We start from the raw sequence: 23,299 nt of genomic DNA on the forward strand, positions 1-23,299 counted from the left end.
TCCGACTGTTTTTTGAATGTTATAATTCTTGGCATCTGATTTATGTCCATTTATTCTTTTGCGTAGAGACTGGCCGGTTTGGCCAATGTACATGGCAGAGGGGCATTGCTGGCACATATCACATTGGTAGATGTGCAGGTGAACGAGCCCCGATGGTGTGGCTGATGTGATTAGGTCCTATGATGGTGTCCCCTGAATAGATATGTGGACAAAGTTGGCAACAGGCTTTTTGCAAGGATAGGTTCTTGGATTAGTGTTTCTGTTGTGTGGACTCTAAAGGAGGACTCATACAAGGAGACCTTTCTGGTGGACACAAGGAGGACTGGCATCCTCAGAGATAGTTGGTAGTTCCAACGAAGGATAGGAAAAAGCTCTTGAGCTTAGCCCACAGTCACCCTAGTGGCCGTGCTGGGGTAAACAGGACCAAAGACCATTTGGGAAAGTCATTCCACTGGGAGGGAATGGGCAAGGAGATTCTACTTATGTCCGGTCTTGTGAGGTATGCCAGAGGGTGGGAAAACCCCAAGACCAGATCAAGGCCCCTCTCCAGCCACTCGCCATAACTGAGGTACCATTTCAGTGAGTAGCTGTGGATATTCTGGGTCCTTTTCTTAAGAAGACACCCAGAGGAAAGCTGTACATACTGACCTTCATGGATTTTGCCACCCAATGCCCAGAAACAGTAGGTCTAAGCAACACCAGGGCTAAAAGCGTGAGCCAGACATTGGCAGACATTTTTGCCAGGGTAGGTTGGCCTTCCGACATCCATACGGATTCGGGAGCTAACTTCCTTGTAGTGACCATTAAAACATCTTTGGGAAGTTCATGGGCTGAACCACTTGGTTGCAACCCCTTATCACCATCGAACACACACACACACACACAATAATTTGTTCTCTCACACACACACAGACATACACACAGATGGATTCTCACACACACATAGAGGGATTCTCACACAGAGGGATTCTCTCTCTCTCACACACAGATGGATTCTCACACAGACGGAGACCAGGGCCGGCTCCAGGCACCAGCGTAACAAGCAGGTGCTGGGGCAGCCAATGAAGAGGGGGTGGCACGTCTGGCCATTCGGCAGCAATTCGGCGGCAGGGCCGTCACCCTCTCGGAGCGAAGGACCTGCCGCCAAATTGCCGCCGTAGAATGAAGCGGCGGTAGAGCTGCCGCCGATCGTGGACTTTTTTTTTTTCCTGCTTGGGGCGGCAAAAATGGTAGAGCCAGCCCTGACGGAGACACACACATATGGATTCACACACACAACACAGAGGGAGACACACAGATGGATTCTCTCTCTCTCTCTCTCTCACACACACACACACACACACCCACACACACAGGGATGGATTCTCTCTGACAGACGGAGACACACACAGATGGATTGATACACACACGGATTCTCTCTTTCTCCCTCTCTCACACACACACATACACAGAGGAATTCTTTTTGTCACAACCACACAGACGGATTCTCACACACAGAGGGAGACACACACAGAGAGGGATTCTCTCTCTCTCACACACACACAGATGGATTCTCTCCTCCCCCCTTCCCCCACAGAGGAAGACACATACAGAGATGGATTCTTTCTCTCACACACACACACACATGGATGGATTCTCACACACATAGGGAGACACCCCCTCCCAGAGAGAGGGAGAGAGAGACACACACAGAAAGGGAGACACACATGCACCCCACAAAGAGACACACGAGAGAGATGCATGCAATGATTCTCACACGAGAAAGAGAGACACACAAGTCATCCACAACAGATACACATGGTTTCACGGACACTGGTCTCACACACATGAAAGAGAGGGAGACAGTGACATACCAGCTATATACAACATACAGACAACAGAGAGAGGGAGAGAGATGCACGCAGGGATTCACATATCTTGGAGAGAGAGAGACAGACATACACAACATACAGGGAGTCACACACACTAGCCACATACAGAGACTCACACATGGATTCACACAGTGGCCATACAAGACAGAGAGAGGGAGACACACACGGATTCACACACACACAAGAGAGAGACGCATGCAGGGATTCTCACACACACACACACACACTGGCCACACATGAGAGAGAGAGACACACACACTCACATGCAGTGATTCACACAGAGACACACACTGGCCACATACAAAAGCCATACACACCAGATACATACATACACATGGTTTCACACATACGAGACACACACACACAACAGAGAGGGAGAGATACACATAGATTCATACACACTAGCCACACACAACAGAGAGAGGGAGACACAGACATGCTGCCTATATACAACATACAGACCCCAGCGAGAGAGAAAGATGCACACAGGGAGCCACGCACGACACACACACCGACTGTTCAGAACACACACACACGGATTCACACACACAGGCTGTACAGAACAGACACACACATGGATTCACACACACACACGCGCTGTACAGAACAGACACACACACACACACACACACACACACACAGACGGAGTCACACACACGCTTGCCAGACACATCACAGAGAGACACCCCCCCCCCCCCGATTACCGTCCCGCGCTGTGCGCGAACCCGGGGCTGCTGGGGTGGGGCCTCATGACGCGCCGCGGGACAGAGCGCTTCGCAGCATGTGAGCTCGCCTCGGTCCCGCCCCCCGAGTGAATTTAAAGGGCCAGCAGCAGCAGCCCGCCTGAAGCAGGCCAGAGAAATGCGGGAGTATCACGTGAGGCTGGGTTTTGGCCGCACTCTGTTTATTAGTAGCAGCAGATTCGCGCTGTCCCCGCTCTCCAGCGGAGACCAGCGCCCGCCGCGTGGGTTACTGTTGCAGGGGGCGCTGAGCCCACTCCCCGGCGCCTGAACGCGGCTCCATCCCGGGGGCTCTGCGTTGAAAGTGCTGCGCCGAAGCTGCAGACATCTTCACCAGGCCACGGCGGCCGCCGCCGTGTGTGTGTGTAAGGAATCCCAACCGCTGATTCGCCACCAGGCGGAACAGTCCCCGGAGCGCCCCGCGGTGGCGGCCTGGCTCCGTGAGCAAGCCAGGGCCGCAGCAGCCCCTCCGAGGTGCCGGGCGGGGTGGAAGCAGCGCCGCGCAGGCGGCTCGCGCCCAAGTCCTTGGAGAAAGTGCTGCCGCGGATGGGCAGGTCGCTGGCGCACTCTTCTGGCGGCGGCTTCTCCCGGGTCCGCACCAGTCCGGGGCTGCGCTCGGCGGGCGCGGCGGCGGCGGCGGCTTTCCGGGGCGCGGCCTGCTCTGCACCCGCTGCCGGCCGAGCCCAGCCGGGGCCCCTCAGCCCGGCCGGGGAGACCTCGCCGGGTGTCGGTGCGCAGGGCGGGGAGCGGCCCGGGCCCGGAGCGCGTCTGCGGCGGGGCGGGGGAGGCGGCGCCCCCGGGGTAATGCCTCCTGGGCCCGCATGAGGAGGGGAGAGGGAGCGGGAGCCCCTGTGCCTCCGGCCCGCCGTGCCTGCCCTGCGAGTGCAGCCATGGAGTGTGTGCAGGTCCCCCCCAGGCAGCCGGGGAGCGCTGCTGAGGGGGACCGGCGGCGGCTGCTGCCCCCCCCTGGACCGCAGAAGGAAGAGGAGACACTAGTCGGCTTTGAGCCCTGGGCTGCCTCGCAGGAGGGAGAGGATGCTGCTGGCGACCAAATGGGGGTGAAACTCCAGGGAAGTTTGGGCCTGGCTCTCCTCTCCCATCTGGATGCGGAGATCCTGCCCTCAAAACCTAGCTCACCGGCTTCAGGAAACGCTCCCAGCGGGGAAATGGTGGACCATGCAACGGTGGCTTCGGCAGAGAGGGACTTGAAGGAGTCGGAGGGCTTGGATCTGGGAGAGGAGCGGTTACAGGGGAAAGAGACTTCTTTGGTCGTGAACCATCCACTTCAGGAAGCATTTTCAGAGAATGAGGATGCCTCTCGTAACCCTCACTTGGCTGTAGAGAGGAGAAACTTGCCAGAGGTGGCTGCTGCCGCCAGAGGATGTCCCGGGGGAAATGAAAAATCTCTGCTGCAGGCCCCTTTTTCCCCCTCACAGGAAAAGTTGGCATCTCCGCCTTCCTATAACTGTTCTTTGAACTCAGAAGCCCCAAGTCCAGAGAGTCCAGGGGGTGACCAACCAGTGGAGGCTTCTCCACCTTCTGAAGATGGAAAACTCAAGCATGGGGCAAAGCGGGTAACATTTCCTTCTGATGAGGACCTAGTGTCTGGGTCTCTGGAGCCTAAAGATCCTTGGAGACATGGTAAACTTTAAAATGCTTTAAAATTAACTTGCTCTTCTCCTGGGGCTGGAGATTGTGTATCATGTGAATAATCCCTGTTAACTTCACTGAAGGTCTATTCACATGTTTTTGCAGAATTGTTCCCAAACAAAACAGGACACTAATTTGTTGACATTTGTGGTATAACAGGATACTCAAAGATTACTTTTCTATTAAGCATATTTAAACAAAACTATGCAGTTTGTTTCAGTTCATAAAAATATATTCATCTGGTGCTTTGAGTGCACACATGAACTTTATAAAAAATACAAACAATAATTCAGATCCAATGGCAAGAACTGAGTGCTAACCTGATATTTATTAGTTATATGCAAACCTTTTAATGACCGGTTTCAGAGTAGCAGCCGTGTTAGTCTGTATCTGCAAAAAGAACAGGAGTACTTGTGGCACCTTAGAGACTAACAAATTTATTAGAGCATAAGCTTTCGTGGGCTACAGCCCACTTCTCCAGATGCATAGAATGGAACATATATTGAGGAGATATATGTTCCATTCTGTGCATCCGAAGAAGTGGGCTGTAGCCCACGAAAGTTTATGCTCTAATAAATTTGTTAGTCTCTAAGGTGCCACGAGTATTCCAAACCTTTTAATGTAACTGAACATTCTGCACTGTTTTAAGCACTTTCCTGATCCAGGTAGGATTGAAACTTTGAAATAATATAACCCAGTGTCAGTGTCTGCAGCACACCTTTTTCACATTGTGGCGCTGTAGACATGATACCCCTTGCTTAGCAAGACCCCATGTTGTTTTTCCCTGTTTTTTGCATAACTGACTTATGAAACTAGCAAATATGTCCTCCCAGAAATGAGAAGAAACTAGTGATCTCTCCACTTTGTAATGATTTATCATAGCATTGCAAAGAGAGATTGCAACTGTTATTTAATGCAAATATGCTTATTTGACAGTAACTACTACTATCTTTAAACTATTTACAGAAGTAATAACTATTAGTAAATCAAAACCAAAGTTCACCTCATAATGTATATTAAGATTGTATTTTCAGTGCATTTGTCATATTTATCAACCAGATTTTACTTAATGTTTGCTTTCTGCCTTTACCCAGGTTAATGGAATTTCAAAGTGGCTAAAATAGAATTGCTTCACACATTATTTTCTGGAAATGGATTTTGGGTGTAGCTTTTTGAAGTAGGGGTTCTGTTTTTGACAGGATTCTGGCATCTAGTTGCTGAAGTTAAAAAATGGTGTGTTCAGTGTCTTAGAAATGACATTTCAAATCAATGCAAAGGATATTGCATTCTCTTATATTCATTAGACCTGGCCACTGGCTGGTACTCCTGAAGCTCAAGACATAGAGTAACTTTTTCCCAATGGAAATAAAATAATAATAATAGGAGATATACCTATCTCAGAACTGGAAGGGACCCTGAAAGATCATCCAGTCCAGCCCCCTGCCTTCACTAGCAGGACCAAGTACTGATTTTTGCCCCAGATCCCTAGGTGGCCCCCTCAAGGATTGAACTCACAACCTTGGGTTTAGCAGGCCAATGCTCAAATCACTGAGCTATCCCTCCCCACCCTAAGGCTCATTTGTTTTTAATGTGGTATGTGAGAGGTGTCTCATTGTCTAGTGACTGTCTACCCATTGTGCTCAAAGTGATAAGTGCACCAAGGACTAATTCTCTCAGCATTTCTAACTAATGAAACAGTTGGAGTCTTATACTAATCTCTGGACTACTTAGAAGTTAAACTGCTGTACATCTTAATGAACATGTTGGATATTTTAGAGAAGTTAAAGATGTGGCTTTGTGTGGGTGGTGAGGGCATGACAGAGAGAGGTATGGGTCATCCAGTATAGTGATGGCACTGAAAGTATCAGGTCAAATGAATCTCAGAATTTGGTCATTGTTCTTAATGGTTTGGATCCTTGGAATTACTTTTCTAGTAAATTTACTGAATGCACAAAAAGTTGTACACCTCTACCCCGATATAACGCAACCCGATATAACACGAATTCGGATATAATGCGGTAAAGCAGTGCTCCGGGAGGGCGGGGTTGCGCGCTCCGGTGGATCAAGCAAATTCGATATAACGCGGTTTCACCTATAACGCGGTAAGATTTTTTTGGGGTCCCAAGGACAGCGTTATATCGAGGTAGAGGTGTATACGCATGGGAGGAAGAAATATTTAAGACTTCAGTCTTCCCTCTTCCTTATATACCTAAAGGTTTTAGTATAACTCTTTTTTTGAAAATTGAGTCTAACCTTTGGCAAGAATGGTGATACAGACCTCACTTCAGGCATAAGAAAATCTGAAGCTCTTGTATAAATCTGATAGGAGTTTTTGGAATGTAAACGGGTCAGTTTGCTTTGTGGTAACAGGCTTACATTACAATCTTTTAAATGTAAATGTATACTGCAGTTATTGTAGCAATGTGTGTCATGAGGCCTGCACAGCAGTGGTGTAAAGTAATGCACTTGTTTAACAGAATGTTACCAGTGAGCTAAATACGTCTTTAAAATGTTTTACTTGTAATGGCTTTATCACGTGGAATTGTGTTAGGATAAGGTACATTCTAGTCTCCCAAGGCTTTGGTCCTACTAACTTCTGTAGCTGACTTGTTGTGCTTGGCAAAATTAAACAGAGAAAATTGATTGTGTTTAATTGAGCCTCCTTGAAGACAGGGCACACAATGAATATGTGTGGACAGGATCCTTGTACAACTGAGTTGCTTCACTCCAGAGAAATGACTTACAAGTGTGAATGAGCCTCAGTACTTCTAATTTTATATTATACAATAGGGGGGCATGGTTTATAGGGAGGAGGGATAGCTCAGTGGTTTGAGCATTGGCCTGCTAAACCCAGGGTTGTGAGTTCCCTCCCTGAGGGATCTGGGACAAAATCAGTACTTGGTCCGGCTAGTAAAGGTAGGGGGCTGGACTCAAAGACCTCTCAGGGTCCCTTCCAGTTCTAGGAGATAGGTGTCTCTCTCTCTCTGTGTCACATATATAGAATATCATGTGGGCTACTCATGTGGGCGGCTTTTACTGGGCAGCTTGATTTAACAATCAGTGCTTCAAATGGTTCTAAATCCACATGCATATTCAAATTACCTTGAAAACTGCTGTGCCTCCTCATGGCCTGAGGGTAGGGTTAGTGGGCTCATTTGGTTCAGGGGTTCCATACACAGACACTCCTCTGCCCTCCGAACTGGAGCTTGAACCATGGGACTAGTGTGCACCAAACTGATTTATTAGAGGTTCTGTCTGACTCTATAAATTCACACACATCAGGGTCTCTGGCAGGGGTGGGCAAACGTTTTGGCCCGAGGGCCACATTGCCGGGTAGGGAAGGCTGTGCCTCCCCAAACAGCCTGGCCCTCGCCCCCTATCTGCCCCCTCCCACTTTCTGCCCCCTGACTGGCCCCCTCAGAACCTCTGACCCATCCAATCCCCCCTGCTCCTTGTCCCCTGACCATCCCTAACCGTTCCCCGGGACCTCCCCCCCTATCCCACCCTTCCCCCCCCCCCCCCTGTCCCCTGACTGCCCTGGATGGTCCCGTGGGCCATACTTTGCCCATCTCTAGTCTATGGGCTACATGTACCTAGGTAGGGAAGAGATTTTTGATACAGTCCTTCCCTTGTCAGGTTTCCAAGAATGATTGCTGTGCACATGAATACTCTCTTGTGTGCATTCTATTTGGGCTAAAAGGCTTTAAACGAAGTTCTTTTAGAAGTTTTGCCCCAAGAGCTGAGCTTTTATTTTGAAAAGCAGATTTTTTTTTTTAGTGCTCTAAAATTGACATGCCTGCTCATATTGTTTTGAAAATGGTATGCCTCATCAGGGTGAGTCAATCTTAACTCTGTATTAATGAAGTTTTTTGGCAGTAAGTTGTATAAACATTACTCCTGGTAGTGTCAGCAGCATAGGCCCTAAAGCTAGATCTCTAATAAAAATGACACACATGAAGAGTTTGGGGAAGATAAAGGTAAACAGAAGAAATGGGATGAAGAACTGGGACTGTTGCTTGTGGAAAGCTTTTTTTGTACGTTGTTTGTCGGCTTCCCTTTCAGTTACATTTTGACTTTTTAAATTTGTGGAAACTATAGGAAAACTGATGAGACAGTGTGGGGTGTTTTTTGAGAGAATTTGCTCTAACAGTATATGGAAACACTAACATAATTGTGTTGGTTTTTTGTTTGAGTAATTTCTAAGTAGACTTGCTCATCTAATTTCTCATTTTTCCTTAATATTTAAGTCTTCCTTTCCCGTTTCTTTATCTCCCAATTTCCATTACTCAAGAAATGGGTGCTTTAAGCATTGACAATTTATAATCCTCCAAGAATGACTTCTTTGAGGACCAACTGTTCCCTCCTCCACAAAAATTTGATAGCAAATGTAATTACTATAAAATGTTTAATTTAGGCTTGTGGAATCAGATGAATCCATCCACCATGTATAAAGCATGTGAGCTAGGTGTTTCTGCTAAAACAGGGATTGGCAACCTTTGGCACACGGCCCACCAGGGTAATCACCCTGGCGGGCCGGGCCGGTTTGTTTACTTGCCGCATCCGCAGGTTCGGCTGATCGCAGCTCCCACTGGCCGCGGTTCACCACTCCGGGCCAATGGGGGCTGCGGGAAGCGACATGGACCGAGGGAAGGTTGCCGATCCCTATGCTAAAATGAATAATAGTGAAAAAGGGTGGATTTGATTTAAATCCTGATTTAAATCAATTTGATGTAAAATCACTAGTCAGAAAGACTTGATTTAATCATGGATTTCTACATAAAAGTGCATTCTTGTTGGTTGTTATAACCTTAATACATAGTCTTCACAACTCAGATAGATGTAGGTTTCATTTTTAGAAGGTACACACTATACATTTTTAAAGTGATTTATTTTGAAAACTTTTCAGATTAATTTTATAGCTATATTGGAAAATAAATGATTGTTTGGTTATTTCATTTACCAAAGGTAATTGAAACAGATAGTTCACCTCCCAGTGACTTCATAAATATTTCCAATTCAACAGGTTAATCATTAATATTTGGAGGATTTTCTTGCCATGCTGTATTAGGAGGAGGAGATCACCAGACAGACATTTAAATTGTCTTACATAACATTGTTGTTTTAGTTAAATATTCTGGATTTTTTTTTCTTCAACAGCAAACACATAATAGTTTAACAAAACCAGCATATGAATTTTTGAATTTAGTTAAACATTCAAATTTTTTAAAATCAGTTTGTTTTTAAAATCAGTGAGCGGAGTACCTGGGCATGGGGCTGGCAGCTGGCATCCAGGGCATGGGGCAGCAGTGGAGCCTAATGGTTAAATGTTTAACTGGTAGAATCTTAGTACTTTAAACATTTACTTTTTAAAAATGCTATTTACATCCCTAACACCAGTTTAAATTTTTTTTTGGTAATTTATTTCAAAATATCTGTCAACAAGTATGTCTGTAACAATACAGACAACAAAAAAGATTCAGGAAATGTTTTTTGACAAATAGATTCCTTTCTAGGCATATTAATACAGAACTCTGAGTAATCATTTAAACTACAATACAGAACAGTATTTCCCACATCCCCCAGAAACAATGCAAAGGCTTGGGGGAGTTGGGGTAATGGAGTAACTGCAGGAGAAGGAAGTAATTACTGGAAAGGAACCTGGGTGTGAACTTGGAGGGTTGTTGAATATAGGTAGGAAAAGTATGGAACAGGTTTTTTGGGGGGATAGGAAAGGATTGTTAGGGAGCTTCCCCCATGCAGACCCTGGCTGACCTCTAGCCTCTCCCATTTAGTCAGGTCCATGCGTCCTTGCAGCCACTTCCCCCTGTATCCATGTGTCTCTGTGCCCCCACTCAGCCACCCCATTCCCCCATGTGTCCCTGCACCCCCATGTGTCCTTGCAGCCCCTTCCCCCTCCCCATGTATCTGTGCTCCCACTCAGCCACCCCTATTCCCCCCCTGTGGCCCTGCACCCCCTCCCCTGTCCCCCTGTGGCCCTGCGCCTCCACTCCCATTCAGCCTCTGTCCCAGTCTGTCTTCCCCCACTAGCCCTTATGAGTCCCTGTCTGTGACACCCCTCCCCCCCCCCAGCAGTCCCACATTGTCTGTATCCCCTGTCTCCTGACCTGGCCTGACAGGTGGTGTGAAGAAGGCACTGCAGGCTCTTTCTCTTCCGTAGCTGGCTGGGAGCAGTGTTTTGCTCAAGTGGCACAGCGCCTTATGGTGGTCAAAAAGGCGGAACTACAGCAACTTTCCAGCAGAAGCTATTTTCTGGGGAAAAAATTAAATATGAACGGCATGTTAATTATGCACGTGTGCAGTGGCGCAAAATTCCCACAGGAGCAAAGTCTGCAGAGAAACAATATAGCACCAAGGTCACGTTCAGATGGTTCTTTGTAACCATAGGGATAACGATTTAATTCTTTAGATGAATGTCTAAATTCTGTGGGAAATTCTGAATTCTGTGGCAAAACCTTAATCTGAAGCATGGTGTGCATTTCCCATGACATTTAATGAGACTTTCCTTTTTAAACAGTTCACTAGACTAGAGTTCCTTTTCTTTTAACATCTTTCATACTGATGTATCGGAAGGTCAGTTTCTTTGAGTGACTTCTTATGTACTGATAATGTAGTGGCTCTAGAGTCCATAACTAGAGACCTTCTTTTCTGATTCCCAAAGGAATGTAGCATATCTTGTTTTGCAGAAATGAACCAACTCAACAGAACTTCTAATTTGTTTTTATACATGGAAATTATATAACTAAAACGTGTCCATGCAGTGCTCTGAGATTATATATAAAATGTATTTTAAAAATTGCATACAGATTCCAAAATCAACTTGGCTGTAGTAAAATTAGACTTTTGGGGAGCAAAGGTAATCTGATTCAAACAAAATAAATGTTTTGCGCAACACATGTTGAAGAGCTTTGGCAGACTAGGTACCATTCATGTCATTGTAGGGAAATAAAAAATGTAAGAGACTCCTTGAGAAGACCAGATCGTCTCAGATTCAGCATATCTCATTCTTCTCTGATCTTCTTGGCAGACAGCATGTCAAGAACAGAGCCTCTAGTCTCAAGTGTCTCATGTCACCCTTTCTCACTTAGCAGCCTTTGTGTACTTTTCATGTTTCTCTGTTTATTTTACTGTCTGACTCCCCTCCCCACAAAGTGCTGTGCCTTGGTGTTTTTGTAGACAGAGATGCACTGCTTGTCTCATGCCATATCTATGTTATGCTTTTAAAAGTCCTTCATCATAATCATTAACTTGGCTAAATGGTTCAGGTTCCTGTTTTTCTGTACACATTGCATGTTTTTTCCAGATGAGCACTCCCCCATTCCATCTGCTTACTGTTCTAACCTAAGGGTATGTCTACACTACGAAATTAGTTCGAATTTATAGAAGCCGGTTTTATTGAAATCGGTTGTATACAGCCGATTGTGTATGTCCACACAATAAAATGCTCTAGGTGCTCTAGTCGGCAGACCGCGTCCACAGTACGAGGCTAGCGTCGACTTCCGGAGCATTGCACTATGGGTAGCTATCCCACAGCTATCCCACAGTTCCCGCAGTCTCTGCCGCCCCTTGGAATTCTGGGTTGAGATCCCAATGCCCGGATGATGCAAAACAGTGTCGCGGGCGGTTCTGGGTACATGTCGTCAGGCCCCTCCCTCCCCCGTCACAGCAACGGCAGACAATAGATTCGCGCCTTTTTATCTGGGTTACCTGGGTTACCTGTGCAGACAACATGGAGCCCGCTCAGCACAGCTGAGCTCACCGTCACCATATGTCCTCTGGGTGCCGGCAGACGTGGGACTGCATTGCTACACAGCAGCAGCTGCTAACTGCCTTTTGGCGGTAGACGGTGTAGCATGAGTGATAGCCGTGGGGCTGGCAGCCGTAGTGCTGCATTGCACCAGCCCCTTGCAGGCGATGGTATATTATGACTGGTACCCGTCGTCGTCGTACTGGTATGGCTGTCAATCATGGCCACCTGGGCAGACATGCTACTGTTTCGATGATGACGGTTACCAGTCATAATATACTATTTTCTGCCAATTGCCCAATATTGTCTGCTAAGCACCCAGAAGAGGCCGAGGGCGATGCTGGGTGCTGGCGGACGTGGGGCTGGCAGACGTGGGGCTGCATTGCTACACAGCAGCAGCCCCTTGCCTTTTGGCAGATGATGGCATATTATGATTGGTACCCGTCATCGTCATACTGGTATGGCTGTCACTCATGCTGCAGCGTCGGCTGCCACCTTAAGATGTAAAAAATAGATTTGTTCTGTGTTCATTTGCTTCCCCTTCCTCCGTGAAATCAACGGCCTGCTAAGCCCAGGGTTTCCAGTTTAATCTTTGGGGGGACCATTCTGTGTGACAGTTGTTTGTGTTTCTCCCTGTTCCTGTACCTGTACGCCATGTCGTCACTCGGCCCTCCCTCCCTCCCGCCCTCCTTCTCCTGGTCCATCAGATACTACTTTCGCGCCTTTTTTCTGACCAGGCGCCATAGCTAGCACTGGGATCATGGAGCCCGCTCAGATCACCGCGGCAATTATGAGCACTATGAACACCACGCGCATTGTCCTGGAGTACATGCAGAGCCAGAACATGCCAAGGCGAAACCCGGACCAGGCGAGGAGGCGATTGCAGCGCGGCGACGAGAGTGATGAGGAAATTGACATGGCCATAGACCTCTCACAAGGCACAGGCCCCAGCAATGTGGAAATCATGGTGTTACTGGGGCAGGTTGATACCGTGGAACGCCGATTCTGGGCCCGGGAAACAAGCACAGACTGGTGGGACCGCATCGTGCTGCAGGTATGGGACGATTCCCAGTGGCTGCGAAACTTTCGCATGCGTAAGGGCACTTTCATGGAACTTTGTGACTTGCTTTCCCCTGCCCTGAAACGCCAGGATACCAAGATGAGAGCAGCCCTCACAGTTGAGAAGCGAGTGGCAATAGCCCTGTGGAAGCTTGCAACGCCAGACAGCTACCGGTCAGTCGGGAATCAATTTGGAGTGGGCAAATCTACTGTGGGGGCTGCTGTGATCCAATTTGCCAGGGCAATGAAAGACCTGGTGATAGCAAGGGTAGTGACTCTGGGCAACGTGCAGTCAATAGTGGATGGTTTTGCTGAAATGGGATTCCCAAACTGTGGCGGGGCCATAGACGGAACCCATATCCCTATCTTGTCACCGGAGCACCAAGCCACCGACTACATAAACCGCAAGGGGTACTTTTCAATGCTGCTGCAAGCCCTGGTGGATCACAAGGGACGTTTCACCAACATCAACGTGGGATGGCCGGGAAAGGTACATGATGCTCGCGTCTTCAGGAACTCTGCTCTGTTTCGAAAGCTGGAGGAAGGGACTTTCTTCCCGGACCAGAAAGTGACCATTGGGGATGTTGAAATGCCTATCGTGATCCTTGGGGACCCAGCCTACCCCTTAATGCCATGGCTCATGAAGCCATACACAGGCAGCCTGGACAGGAGTCAGGACCTGTTCAACTACAGGCTGAGCAAGTGCCGAATGGTGGTGGAATGTGCATTTGGACGTTTAAAAGCGCGCTGGCGCAGCTTACTGACTCGCTCAGACCTCAGCGAAAAGAATATCCCCATTGTTATTGCTGCTTGCTGTGCGCTCCACAATATCTGTGAGAGTAAGGGGGAGACCTTTATGGCGGGGTGGGAGGTTGAGGCAACTCGCCTGGCCGCTGATTACGCGCAGCCAGACACCAGGGCGGTTAGAGGAGCACAGCAGGGCGCGGTGCGCATCAGAGAAGCTTTGAAAACGAGTTTTGTGACTGGCCAGGCTACTGTGTGAAACTTCTGTTTGTTTCTCCTTGATGAACCCTCCAACCCCCCCCCCCGACCCGGTTCACTCTACTTCCCTGTAAACCAACCACCCCACCCCACCCTCCCCTCCCCTCCCCTCCCGCTTGCAGAGGCAATAAAGTCATTGTTTTTTCACATTCATGCATTCTTTATTAGTTCCTTACAGAGGTAGGGGGATAATTGCCAAGGTAGCAGGGATGGGTGGGGGAGGAGGGATGGAAAAGGACACACTGCATTTTAAAACTTTAACTCTTATTGAAGCCCAGCCTTCTGATGCTTGGGCGATCATCTGGGGTGGAGTGACTGGGTGGACGGAGGCCCCCCCACCGTGTTCTTGGGCGTCTGGGTGACGAGGCTATGGAACTTGGGGAGGAGGGCTGTTGGTTACACAGGGGCTGTAGCGGCGGTCTCTGCTCCTGCTGCCTTTCCTGCAACTCAACCATACGCTCGAGCATATCACTTTGATGCTCCAGCAGACGGAGCATTGCCTCTTGCCGTCTGTCTGCAAGCTGACGCCACCTATCGTCTTCAGCCCGCCACCTCTCCTCTCGTTCATGTTGGACTTTTCTCATCTCCGACATTGACTGCCTCCACGCATTCTGCTGTGCTCTATCAGCGTGGGAGGACATCTGCAGCTCCGTGAACATCTCGTCCCTCGTCTTACGTTTTCTCTTTCTAATGTTCACGAGCCTCTGCGAAGGAGAAACATTTGCAGCTGGTGGAGGAGAAGGGAGAGGTGGTTAAAAAAGACACATTTTAGGGAACAATGGGTACACTCTTTCATTACAAGGTCGCATATTTCGGCTTGCAGGCAGCCATCGTAGGCCACAGTGTTTTGGCTTATTTAACCTTCTTAACATGCGGGAAAGGTTGCAAACAGCAGCGCATTTCCCATCTCAAGGATGAATTGGGTTGTCCATTTAAAATGGGGTTTCAATGTAAAAGGAGGGGGCTGCAGTTTCCCGGTTAACATGCGGCACAAACACAAGTAAACCACCCCCCACACACACACGATTCTCTGGGATGATCACTTCACCCCTCCCCTCCACCGCATGGTTAACAGCGGGGAACATTTCTGTTCAGAAGAGCAGGAACGGGCGCCTCTGAATGTCCCCTTAATAAAATCACCCCATTTCAACCAGGTGACCGTGAATGATATCACTCTCCTGAGGATAACAAAGAGAGACAAGGAATGGATATTGTCTGCATGCCAGCAAACACCGGGACCATACGCTGCCATGCTTTGTTATGCAATGATTCCAGACTACGTGCTACTGGCCTGGCGTGGTAAAGTGTCCTACCATGGCGGACGGGATAAGGCAGCCCTCCCCAGAAACCTTTTGCAAAGGCTTTGGGAGTACATAAAGGAGAGCTTTCTGGAGATGTCCCTGGAGGATTTCCGCTCCATCCCCATACACGTTAACAGACTTTTCCAGTAGATGTACTGGCCGCGATTGCCAGGGCAAATTAATCATTAAACACGCTTGCTTTTAAACCATGTGTAATGTTTACAAATATTTACAAAGGTACACTCACCAGAGGTCTCCTGTGTGCCCTGAGGGTCTTGGGTGAGTTCGGAGGTTACTGGTTCCAGGTCCAGGGTAACAAACAGATCCTGGCTGTTGGGGAAACCGGTTTCTCCGCTTCCTTGCTGCTGTGAGCTACCTACAGTACCTCCATCGTCATCTTCCTCGTTCCCCGAACCGTCTTCCCTGTGTGTTTCTCCAGTGAGAGAGTCATAGCACACGGTTGGGGTAGTGGTGGCTGCACCCCCTAGGATCGCATGCAGCTCCGCGTAGTAGCGGCAAGTTTGCGGCTCTGCCCCGGACCTTTCGTTTGCTTCTCTGGCTTTGTGGTAGGCTTGCCTTAGCTCCTTAATTTTCACGCGGCACTGCTGTGTGTCCCTGTTATGGCCTCGGTCCTTCATGGCCTTGGAGATCTTTTCTAATACTTTTCCATTTCTTTTACTGCTACGGAGTTCAGCTATCACTGCTTCATCTCCCCATATGGCGAGCAGATCTCGTACCTCCCGTTCGGTCCATGCTGGAGCTCTTTTGCGATCCTGGGAGGACTCCATGACGGTTACCTGTGCTGATGAGCTCTGCGTGGTCACCTGTGCTCTCCACGCTGGGCAAACAGGAAATGAAATTCAAACCTTCGCGGGTCTTTTCCTGTCTACCTGGTCAGTGCATCTGAGTTGAGAGCGCTGTCCAGAGCGGTCACAATGAAGCACTGTGGGATAGCTCCCGGAGGCCAATAACATCTAATTCCGTCCACACTACCCCAATTCCGACCCGCAAAGGCCGGTTTTATCGCTAATCCCCTCGTCGGAGGTGGTGTAAAGAAACCGGTTTAAAGGGCCCTTTAAGTCGAAAGAAAGGGCCTCGTTGTGTGGACGTGTCCAGGCTTAATTCGGTTTAACGCTGCTAAAGTCGACCTAAACCCGTAGTGTAGACCAGGCCTAAGAATCATGCTTTTGCATGTTAATTGTCCTGCCTGGAAGTGTTAAGCTAAAATCCAGCTCGCAGCCTACCTTATATTTGAGTTTAAAAGAGAGAGGTCTCATAACACTTTCTTAACACTAATTCTGGTCTATATGAACTGTCAGATTGATTCTCATCTTTGAGCTCCTCCCTTACAAAAATGATTTTGAGTGGCTTAATTCAGTGGCTTTCAACCTTTCGAGACTACTGTACCCCTTTAAGGAGTCTGATTTGTCTTGTGTACCCCAGGTTTCACCTCACGTAAAAACTACTTGTGTAAAATCAGACATAAAAATACAAGTGTCACAGCACACTATTACTGAAAAATTGCTTATTCTCATTTTTACCAATATAATTATCAAATAAATCAGAATATAAATATTGTACTTACATTTCAGTATACAGTATATAGAGCATTATACACAAGTCATTGTAAGAAATTTTAGTTTTTAATGACTTTGCTAGTGCTTTTTATGTAGGCTGTTGTAAAATTAGGCAAATATCTATATGAGTTGATGTACCCCCGAAAGACCTCTGTGTACCCCCAGGGATATGCGTACCCCTGGTTGTGAACCACTGGCTTAACTGATCACAGCTGCATTGCATGTGGTAGAGTGGTGGTTTTTCATGTAGTTAAGAGGCAGCCCATTTGCTAGTTTGTATTAAAATGATGCTAAATTCTGCAGCAAGTTTCCCTGGATGGTATAGCACTACGGTGCAGTAGAAAGGAAGTCTGAGGTAGCGTCATTAAATTAAAAAAAAAACAGAAACTAACAAGCCTTTATTTTCATACGGAGTTAAAAATATAATCTGTGTAATAAACCTCTCTATTTAAAATCATTTTTATGCTATCACAGCAATCTTCTTCTTTCAAAGTTTGTGAACACTTTCATGTAAACTTGGAACTTTTTGGTAAGGTGGGGGAGGGGCTTGACACCCAGAAAGGGGTGGACGTTTTGGAATTGTGGAATAAACATATTAGCTTGTCTCTTTTATTAATTATCTCACTGTTTCTTTAACTCTGGCATCTAAAGTCCTATCATGTTTCAGAGTAAACACAGAATTTTCTATATTCTGTGACTTTGAATTGGATGGGGGTTGCCTGTAGCCACCTTAATTGTTTTTCACTACATTTTTCATATGTTTGAATTTACCAGAGCATGGTTTAACGATATTTAATAGCTTTAGAAAATTAGAAGTAGGAAAAAAGGAAAATAAGTGAAAATACAGAGACCTAGAAAGTGGAGGAATTAAAATGGGATGGGGAGGAAATCAAAGGAAGACAAATTAGTTTGCATAATATGGATTTACAGAAAGATGTGATTAGAGGGCTTTTATGGTGAAAATGTCTTGCTGTATCTTCCAGGAGTGGGAGAGCAAGCCCAAATTGCCTCTCAGAGAGAGGGTGGTGTTTTTCCCCATTATGAGGGTAGATGTTAAATCTTGTTCTCTTTTAGCAAGGAGGATGTGGCTCTTTTGTAATGCCTCAGTCAGATTATTTTGGGTAAATCAGGAGTGGTGAAGATAGTTTTTAGAGAGGAGGATATGAGAAGGGGTTATCCTCATCCAGGAAGAAATAGTAAACTTCAGCAGAGGGCAAAGGCGTACTTAAATGCTTCTGAGGTGAAAGAAGCTATCATGAGGCAGGACCAAAGGATATGTGATAAATTGGTGATCCTGTCTACTAGCTGGTGTTCTCTGTAATCTGTTGAGTTTTTTGTTTTGGGTTTGATAGAAATGGAGCACACTATTAGCTGCACCAATTAGTTTCCAAGCTTCACCCCCAGGACAGGTTCCAAGCTATTAATTACATGCTGTCCTGTATAGGAGGGAGGAGGAATAGAAGACTCATAACAGTGGTCAGCTGTGGCTGAATGGCTTGCGTGGACATCTACCTACTTGGGAGGTACATTGCCTGAGTGAAGAGGTAATGGGTTCAAGGGATGCTCTTATTTTGGTTAAATGAAAGTAAAGATTTCTACAACCCTAACTTTTTCATGGAAAAAACCCAAACAAACAAGTATACAGTACCCAGGCCATAGAAAAATAAAAGTAATAGATCCTCTGTTCCAGTAAACAGACTTTGGTTATCCTTCCTTGTATGTAGGAAATGATGTTCTCTTCATATGTAATAAGAAGCCAAGGAGAAAAATTGAATTCCTCACACCAATTACCCCTCTCTGACTTCCTCCCTTGCTGCAGTAACCCAGGGCTCAGGTGGAAAAGGATCTGCCACTTAAATACTTCGCTTTGAATACTGCCCTTGAATACTCTGTCATCAATTTTATAGGTGGATACCCCTGGTGATCAGGGTTGGATTCAGAACGTCTATGCACAGAGTTGTACTGCGAAGTGCTAACTGCTCAGCTTCTGATGCAGCGATGCAGTGTGTTGTACAATACAAGAATAGTATTGGGTGCCTTGATGGATCACTATTATGAGTTATTAACATAAATCTTTTTCCTCTGACTGATGAATGCATAAGGCTGCAGCAACTGCAGTTACACAAAATGTAAAAAGAACAGGAGTACTTGTGGCACCATAGAGACTAACAAATGTATTTGAGCATAAGCTTTCGTGGGCTACAGCCCACTTCATGTAAAGTGAATCCCAAGGTTGGTGAGCTGCACCCTGCCCAACTCCACTGTGTGAACGCATTATGATATGGTCTGTAATTCTATTATCACATACTATTTATTCCACAGGATCCATGCCTCACTTAAAACATGGGGTGCGGGATGGACAGTGCTTAGAATGAAGGAATCTATTTGTCAGACCCTGTTTCTTTTGTTACAGAAGTTGGGAAGTGTGGAGAATGAGGCAATGGAATGTAGGAAGGAGAATTATTTCCTTGTTGTCCCCCCCCTCCCCACTTGTATTATTGTTCTGTCTTTTCCTTTGTAAACTTCTTGAGGCAGAGACTGTCTTGTATGTTCGATCAGCGGCTGGCACAATGGGGTGCTGGTCTGTTACTGGGGTACCTATGCATTATTGCAAAACAAATAATAAAGAATGGTTTAGTCAGTTGAATGCTATCCTAGAGAACTGATTGCTATCCCTGCCTCTGCCACAGTGTTCCTGTGTGGTATTGGGCAAATCATTTAGATCAATTTTTTCTCAGGTGGTTAATTAAATGTGTACTTAGGGTGACCAGACAGCAAATGTGAAAAATCAGGACGGGGTGGGGGGTAATAAGAGCTCATATAAGAAAAAGAGCCCAAAATCAGGACTGTCCCTATAAAATCGGGACATCTGGTCACCCTATGTGTACTCATTTTCTGGGTGCTCATCTTGAGAGCTTGGAGCCTGATTTTGTGTGTGTGTGTGTGTGTGTGTGTGTGCGCAGAACTGCAACTGAATTTGATGGGAACGGTTAATGCTCAGCACCTTTGGCAGTAAGGCCGTGTGGTCTGGAGGACTAAGCATATGGGGTGGGAATCAGACATTAGACTATAGACGTTAGTTAATCCTCACAACACCCCTGTATATGTGTTACCACCCCATTTTACAGATGTGAAAACAGACAGCCTGGTTTTCTGGAGGCCACTAGGTGAGTTAACAGCAAAACTAGATTTCAAACTCGGGGACTCCTGATTCCCATTCTGTATGTTTATCCTCAAAAAAAGGATAATTTTTTTTTACAGCTGTTTCATTCCCAGAACAACATCAGTCCTGCGAATTGAATGAGGAAGGGGGTACTGTGGGGAAAAAATGTGATAACTTTAATTCTGGCATTTCCTAACTCTCGAGTGTTGGACTTTAACAAGCTGATAAGTTTTTAGCTTTCTTGATTGGATACACTTCTAGTTGTATGCAACTTTTCTACTTTGGTAGGATTATTTTCCTGTTTTCTGTAACTAAATATTCTCTTTAAAGTCATATATTTGACACTCAGGTGTATGGGTGATTGAAGTCTGAGTGCACTATCCGGTGTATGATAGTGAGTCCACAAAAAGATGATCTGTTAGTTGACTTGGGAACACCGTTTCAGTTGCTAAACTTCAGTTATAATTCCTAAATCCCATCTTGTCAATTAATGTCACTTTTCATGCATTTTGATTATTTCTCCATCACACTTGTGCATAGACTAGTTTGGATAAAAAATTACTCTTCAATGAATTTTTGATTTAAATTGGCTTGGTTTCTTATTTACATGTTCTTTACTGTCTTTGTAGTCTTACATTGTTAATGTGGATGCCTTGCAATTGTTTAATTTCTTAATTGTTTGTAGAATTTCAACTCTTTTTGTAGATTATAAGGATCAGAGGGACCATTTATGATCCTCTAGTTTGAACTCCTGAATAATACAGGCCAGAGAACTTCAAGTAATTTCCTGCATCAAGCCCATCATTTTCTGTTTGAGCTATAGTATTTCTTCTAGAAAGATATCAGAGGGGTAGCCATGTTAGTCTGAATCTGTAAAAAGCAACAGAGGGTCCTGTAAAAAGAACAAGAGTACTTGTGGCACCTTAGAGACAAACAAATTTATTAGAGCATAAGCTTTCGTGGACTGCAGCCCACTTCTTCGGATGCATATAGAGTGGAACATATATTGAGGAGATATATATATACACACATACAGAGAGCATAAACAGGTGGGAGTTGTCTTACCAACTCTGAGAGGCCAATTAAGTAAGAGAAAAAAACTTTTGAAGTGATAATCAAGATAGCCTAGTACAGACAATTTGATAACAAGTATGAGAATACTTACAAGGGGAGATAGATTCAATGTTTGTAAAACTGCTGAGCTCCAGTTCATTTGCAAATTTTGACACCATCAGATCAGGATTAAACAAAGACTGTGAATGGCTATCCAACTACAGAAGCAGTTTCTCCTCCCTTGGTGTTCACACCTCAACTACTAGCGAGCACCTCACCCTCCCTGATTGAACTAACCTCGTTATCTCCATACTGATTTATACTGATTTTACTTGCATCTGAAGAAGTGAGGTTCTTACCCATGAAAGCTTATGCTCCCAATACTTCTGTTAGTCTTAAAGTGCCACAGGACCCTCTGTTGCTTTCTTCTAGAAAGAGAGATCCAGTCTTGATTTAGGTCTGTATGACGGCTCACTTTTTGTACACAAAATGCCGTGATTTTTGAAAAGGAGTAGATCAAATTTTACAGAGAGATTTTTGTCTAGTAGTACGTTTCACACTTAAAATGCTTGTTTATGCTGAAAGACAAGTCTTGGGGTCTCATTATCACCATTGCTGTGACAGCAATACATAATTAACCAAATAGTCCCTGTTATAAGTTCAACCAGCTCCACCTTGGCCCTGTATTAGATATTTTCACCCTGTAAAGGTACTCCGACCATGAGCTGAATGCCTTAAGTTTCTCACTAAGACACTTTTCCAGACCTCAAATGCTGTATGCAGAGATAATGTTGCCTCCCTTCCTCTGGTCAATATTCTATTTATACATCCATGTTTGGTGTTTAGGCTTTTTACCTCAGCATTGCATTGAGAATTCATGTTCTGTTGGTTATCTAGTGACCCTTAAGTCCTTTACAGAATCATTGCTTTCCAAGGCACAATCTTCCATTCTTTAAGGATGGCTTGTGTTCCTAGACATATGTATGTCCTTGCATTTGACTGTATTATCGTGCATGTTGTCTGATTGATAGTGCCCAGCTTACGAAGTGATGTAGATCACTCTATCAATAACCTAACTCCATCAGTTTCTGTCATCTACAAAGTCTATCAGCAGTGAGTTTTTCTTCCAGATCATTGATTTAAAAAAAAAAAAAAAAAAAAAAAAAAAAAAGTGTTGGGCAGTGAACTGATCTCTGCAGGATCCCACTAGAAATGCTGCCACTTAATAGTTCTCCATTAACAATTACATACTGAGATACATCATCCATCTTTTTTAATTGTGTTAAAATGTGGCATTGATTTTTTTTTTTGTATGCTGTTAATTTTTTTTTTTACTGATACTATCACGTCAGCACAACTACCTTTATCGACCAGACTTGTAATCTTGTCAATTTAATATAAAATTCATTTGACAAGGCCTATTTTCCATGAAACCTTGTCGATTGGCATTAATTTTTTTGTCCTTTAATTCTTTATTGACTGAGTTTGGTATTGGCTATTCTGTTGTTTTGCTGGGATAGATGTCAAACTAAATTACAAAAAAAGTTTCTTTGCTATTCTTTTTCTCCCTAACAGACCTTGCCAACATCTTTGGTTTAAACCTGGAAATCCCCCTGTTTAAGTGGAGGTCTTCTAACCTAAACAATCTTTAATACTCTGCTGGCTATACCATTAGCTGTTTGGTCTCCAATATCCATCTTCCTTCTTTGCACTTTGGCACTTTATTTAAAGTTCAGTCCCTGCTGACTTGGACTAGAGGATACACTTTTATGGGGTACACATTTTAAAGCATTCTGATATGATGGAGATAATTCCCAGTAGAAGGATCTCCAAGAAGTTAGCTTGTCTCGTTTCCACCCCATTATAGTTTTACTTTGTGTCCACGCTCATTCCATTTGTTATGCCTTCCTACATGATTGGTACCACAGATGCAGTTAAGGTTACATGATATTTTCCATTATAAGGCTGTGTTTTCAGGGGCTTATAACTTTGCCAGTCTTAAACTGTTGGAGCTGATTTTTTATTTATTTATTTATTTATTTGAAAGCTTCAGCTAAAATGGTGGTTATTTCTCAGAATAGGGATGAGGAAAAATACGTGTATTTTGTCTTTGTTTAA

General features: G+C 45.4%; 1 protein-coding gene across 1 annotated transcript in view; it reads left to right on the forward strand.

Annotated features, from left to right (window-relative positions):
• The first annotated feature begins 2,953 nt into the window (after nucleotides 1-2,953).
• PPP1R37 (protein phosphatase 1 regulatory subunit 37) overlaps nucleotides 2,954-23,299 on the forward strand; it is a 146,512-nt gene continuing 126,166 nt past the window's right edge. Inside the window, exon 1 of the mRNA XM_034793160.1 lies at nucleotides 2,954-4,252. Coding sequence (XP_034649051.1) covers nucleotides 3,433-4,252 — 820 coding nt within the window. The 5' untranslated portion in view covers nucleotides 2,954-3,432. The remainder of the gene's footprint in view (nucleotides 4,253-23,299) is intronic.

This window comes from Trachemys scripta, chromosome 16, assembly GCF_013100865.1.
Source record: "Trachemys scripta elegans isolate TJP31775 chromosome 16, CAS_Tse_1.0, whole genome shotgun sequence".
NCBI lineage: Eukaryota > Metazoa > Chordata > Testudines > Emydidae > Trachemys > Trachemys scripta.